Source organism: Solanum stenotomum, chromosome 3 (assembly GCF_019186545.1).
Source record: "Solanum stenotomum isolate F172 chromosome 3, ASM1918654v1, whole genome shotgun sequence".
Taxonomy (NCBI): Eukaryota; Viridiplantae; Streptophyta; class Magnoliopsida; order Solanales; family Solanaceae; genus Solanum; species Solanum stenotomum.
In genome coordinates, this window is record NC_064284.1 from 67,671,556 (window position 1) to 67,676,932 (window position 5,377).

Genomic DNA, 5,377 nt, shown 5'->3' on the forward strand with positions numbered 1-5,377 from the left:
TCCAGACCTTTCAGATTTCAGATTCCCAATCAGTTTAAAATCTTGATGTATAACATATCGTTATTGTATATCAGATGAAATATTAGATGCATATGATGAAAAAATGAACCGCATTTGAGGAAGAGGTACAAGGTTTGTTTGGAATGCCTATTTAATCAATATCATCCTTCGGATACTGAGCAGTTTTATCTCAAAAGGGAGAAATGTACAACATCTACATCATAAAATACGATATCTTTTCAGATTTGACGGAATGCTGTGAAATGTTTGTACAGACCAGTTGATCATCTGTTTTTTCCATTGCATTCTTCTTTCTCAATTCACTTTGCCTGAAAAGAAATATAATGTTAAATGTCATAATGACTCTATGAAATTCAGAGTTTTTTGGCATCAATATAATCATAAGACTTTGATGATAATCAAGAAAATATCAATAGCATAACATTTGGTACGCGACAAGGGTACAGTTCATTGAACAACTCTCGCACTTTCTTGTCTTTGATATGATAATGAACTTCTCCAAAACAGTTGCACTCTGAAATTTTGAGAAGTTTGTCATAACCATGTTTGAAATGATCCTTCAAACACACCAAGAAGAGTCGACAATCTTAACATTCCCGAGGTCGGGTACCCTTTGTGCCAAATAATTTGACTCAAATTGGCACCAGGAACAAATTGGAGACATAATATTATCAGGACCAACTGCAGGTTAGCCTAATGGAAATTGATTTCAAAGTAGAAGTGCCTGGCACACAAACACTTCAGAACCAACAAATCTGAAAGTATCCATGTCTATGTTAAGTGTCTCCGCTCTACTCCGAACAAATTAAACTTTTCCGTATGCAACTCCTCTCATATCTAAATTAGGACAACCTGAAACACAAGTAATCAATGCATGAATTAACTATTACTAACTAATCTCTTTAAAAAGTAAAATCATCACTCCACTCATGCTTTCAATGTTGAGCAATGAACTCTTCCGTCTCGAGAAGATTATGACTTTTCAAAAAACGGTGGCAACTCTTCTTCTAAAAATGGGTCTTTTGCTGAAGCAGCGCCTGTTTTTATAAGAGGGACATTTAAGTAATTTAACTTTTAAATTTATATTCTGAAGATCTTTGACTTTTAAATTTAAATTCTGAAGATCTTTGACTTTTAAATTTAAATTCTGAAGATCTTTGACTTTTACGATAGTATATATATGTGTGGTAGGTAATATTGATCTGTCAAAGCATTTTATTGCTGAGATAAACACAAACAAACCAATCAATCAATCTCCCCTCTTTTGCCGAAGGAGATGACAAATCTGAAGAAGCAAAAGGTAACAGAGGAAGAAGCACCACAAGGAATCAGTAAGTTGCCGGATCTACTGCTCCTTCAAATTCTCTCACTTCTCCCAACAAAGGATGCATTTAGAACTTGTCTAGTTTCTCCAACGTGGCGGCGTCTCCCTACTTTAATTGATAGCTTCAATTTCACTTGTTCAACTGACCGGGAAAGAGAAGATTTCTCCTTTATTCAAAATGCATTAGCACATTCCCTCTCTTCCAAAATTATAAAGTTCAAACTTGACTTAACTGACTTGAGTCTATCAGACTGCAGTTTCAGGCCTGAGTATGAAACCCTAATCAGTCGTTGTTTTAGTTTTGCTGTTGAAAGAGAAGTGGAAAATGTTCTGTTGTGGTCTCAGTATAGTAATGGGTGCACATTGCCTGAATCTCTCTGCACATGTTCGTCCTTGATAACTTTAGATGTTAAACATTGTGGCTTTAATAACGCGGTCATATCGTGGAACTCTCTAAAGAGTATAAAATTGGGGCATTTGATGCTAACCGATGATGAAATGGTGAAATTATTGTTAGGCTGTCCTGCATTGGAAACAATGGAATTATATAGCTATACTGGTTTCCATCACCTGGAAATTAATTCCCTAAAATTGAAGACACTTAAGTTGAAAGATTATGTTCGGAGTGATGGAAATGGAGATGACTTAGAAATTCTTGCCCCGTATATTCAGCATTTGGAAATATCAGGAGAAGATCTCAAGTGTAGGCTTGTTGATGTATCTTCGGTAGTGAATGCTAAGCTCATTTACAGCTTTTCCTGTATCAAAGGCATTCCAAGTACTTATGTGGAAGATTGCTGCCGTGACTATCATCAAGTAGTATATACCCTCGTCCAAGATAATCTTCAAAAGTTATGTTATGCAACTGATCTAACAATTGGAACTTGGTTCACACAGGTTTGTCTTTAACTCGAAAATCCTTACAATTAGATTTGTCAAAGTACTATCTGTCTGTTGTGAAGTACTTCCCTTTTGTTGTAATTGTTTTCTCCATTATTTACTAGTTTTGTTGGGATTACTGCACCAGGTCATGTGCACATTGCAGTTCAAAGGGTTGCCCATTTCAGAATTGAATTGCAAATATTTAACGCTGATGTTGCATATGACAACGTTTAATATGTACGGAGTAGCTAGTCTTTTGAGAGTCTCGCCACATGTGGAAACAATCAGCATAGAATTGGAATATACGCTGGTAAACTTCCTGGAACTTATCTCTTCTTTTTACATTTTTTCATTTGGTTGAAATGTTTGTCACATTTAATCTGACCTGCATTTGGTCCTGATTATTTTTTTTGTCTCCAGTTAGATGATTTCCCGATCTACAATTTCTGCTGCAACTCTGAGTTACTTGATTTGGCCAAAGAAGATAATATGGATTTGCTGAGTGGGGTTTCAAGCGTTGAGTTTCACAACCTCAAGAAGGTTAAGATTGTCATCTCCTCAGATGCGTGCTGGAAAGATCATGTCAAAAGGGGCTTTGAAAAGGTTACCAAACTTTCAGAATATCTGTTATTGAATGCACCGGTTTTGGAGAATTTCGTCATTATCATATCAAAGAGAAGAAGGTGCGAGACATGTTCAATGAACTGTCTATCCCAACATTTATCTCTATTGGCCGACAAATTGTTAGGTTGTCCAAGATCGTCCACCAATGCTGCGATTAACTTCCAGGAGTGAGCTTTGCATGAGTTCACTGCTAGTAGTTTCCTGTCTCAAGATATTAGAAATGTTGCCTTATATATTTTGAGTTTTTGATAAACTACTCATGGAATCTTTGTCTTCTCTATGTAGTGTTTAACTAATTACTATTAGAATTACCCTTGTGGTAACCAAATGTTATGGTATCTTGGTTTCTTATGAAACATTTTCTGTATTCACTTTGCTGGCATATGCTAATTAGAAGTGTTGTTTGTGGTTTTGTTTAGAAATGGCAGTCTTTACATGAGAAAACCATTTCATGAGTAATGATCCAAACGAAAAGTGATTCAGGCACTACAACTTTAGGTCTTGTGGACGACCATCTGGCAATTGACTGATTTGGTCTACAGCTTTAGGTCTTGTGGACGACCAAAGGAGCTCTTGGAGTTTCACATTAATTATACCACGTTTTACACTTTTAAGTGCCCACATCGTCAAAGTCTTTTGTTTCTCTTCATTCATTGTCATTTCTTCCATTTGTCATTTATCACATTCTCTCTCTTATGTCAACGGGATCAGATATCCGTTACAAGCGTCTGATCAGTCGGTATAAGAGAGTGAAGGAAAAGAGCATCTGATAATTGACTGATTTGGTCTACAGCTTTAGGTCCTGTGGACGACCAAAGGAGCTCAGTTTTACATTAATTATGCCGCGTGTTACTCTTTTAAGTGCCCACATTGTTACAGTCTTACGTTTCTCTTCATTCATTTTCATTTCTTCCATTTGTCATTTATCACTGCTCTCTCCCTCAAATTTCTCCATTTCCCCTTGCTTTTACTTGGTGTGAATAGAAACTATAATACAGAACATTCTTGGATTTACTTGGAAAGTTTTAGATCTTGTGACGCTGCACACTCCTCCTCATTGAACTGACAAGTAGAAATGGATTTTGTGTGTCTATTTCTTACCTAGTTCTATACTTCAGAATTCTCTGAAAGACTGAATCTACTTGTTGTTTGTTATAGTAGTAGATGATTAGGTAAATTTCTATATTTCAGAATTCTCTGAAAGACTGAATCTACTTTAATAAAACTTTCTACTTTTAGCCTAAGTTTTTGGTAATCACTTCTTCCAATGCACACTGATCATCTCCCACATTTTTTTTTTGAAATTAAGCCATTCACCATTTAAGAAATCATTGAAAGACTGAATCTTTCAACTAAAAATTTCCACTTTTAGCCTAGCTTTTTGGTAATTATTTCTTCCCAGTGCATGTACTAAGTTATAGTTAGCCTGATCAGCTTTAATATATATGTGGATTTGTGTTGATTCTTTTTCAATTTGTTTGTGGCAATAATAGTTATCATCCATTGATCATTTTGGTGTCACAGTGAAAGAAATTTAATGGCACACCTAAATCATCATTTAAATGGCGTCGAGTATTGCTCAAAGTTAGAGGCCAGACTCTGGTAGGAGATCAAGTGGTAAAAATATCGACCTGCTAATAATAAGAAGAAATTTGTTGGGAGATAAATGACTACATGTATCTGCATGCCCACGGTATCCTGAAATTTTGAACGACTTTCGCACTTTCTTGTCTTTGACATGATAATGAACTTCTCCAAAACAGTTACATTCTGAAATTTTGAAAAAATTGTTATAACCATGTTTAAAGTGATCCTTCAAACACATCCAGAAGAGTCGACGTTCTTGAGGTAGGGTCCCCCCTTTAATTTGGCCAAATAATTTGACTCAAATTGGCACCAGGAACCATCAAACTGGAGACAGAATATAATCAGGACCAACAAATATATATGAAGTTGTAAAATGATAAGTGTCTCTGCTCTGAACAAATTAAACATTTTCTTATGCAACTCCACTCATATCTAAATTAGGTGAAACATCTCGCAAATTGAAAGAACTAGAAAGAGCTAGAATTAGAAAGAGTGATTTTTGGAAATAATAAAAATCTTGATAATTGGTTAAGTTAAGTTTGAGTTTTTGGTCAACTTCAAATGGACATAACTCCTAGATAAGGATGAGGTAGGTGTACTTCCAGGTATGGTTGGAAAGCTCTTGGAATAATCTTTCCAACGCCACCAAGTTTGCGCGATTCCGAGTTCATATGAGTGAGATATCCCCTTTGGAAGTTGGGCTCTTCAAAAAAGAAAATGTCCAATCTAGATTTTTAAAGGGTATTCTGGTCTTTTCCATACCCTATTATTTTAATTCGTTTTTGGTGAATTAATTAAGGGTCAAAACTGAATTGGTTCAGTTTAGGTAATTGGAGATTTACGCTAGGGTTTTTGGAGAAAGAACGCAAGAGGAGAAAAAAGGAGAAAGAGCAAAGTTCGTCGTTCTTGAAGGTTTAGCTTGTCGATTTCGATAAGGGT

General features: G+C 35.7%; 1 protein-coding gene across 1 annotated transcript; it reads left to right on the forward strand.

Annotated features, from left to right (window-relative positions):
• The first annotated feature begins 1,297 nt into the window (after positions 1-1,297).
• Positions 1,298-3,979, forward strand: LOC125859227 (F-box/LRR-repeat protein 25-like). The gene is made up of 5 exons (XM_049538925.1): positions 1,298-2,196; positions 2,243-2,317; positions 2,749-2,869; positions 2,976-3,073; positions 3,925-3,979. Exons 1-5 carry the CDS (start codon positions 1,298-1,300, stop codon positions 3,977-3,979), a joined length of 1,248 nt encoding a protein of 415 aa, XP_049394882.1.
• Positions 3,980-5,377: the final 1,398 nt, after the last annotated feature.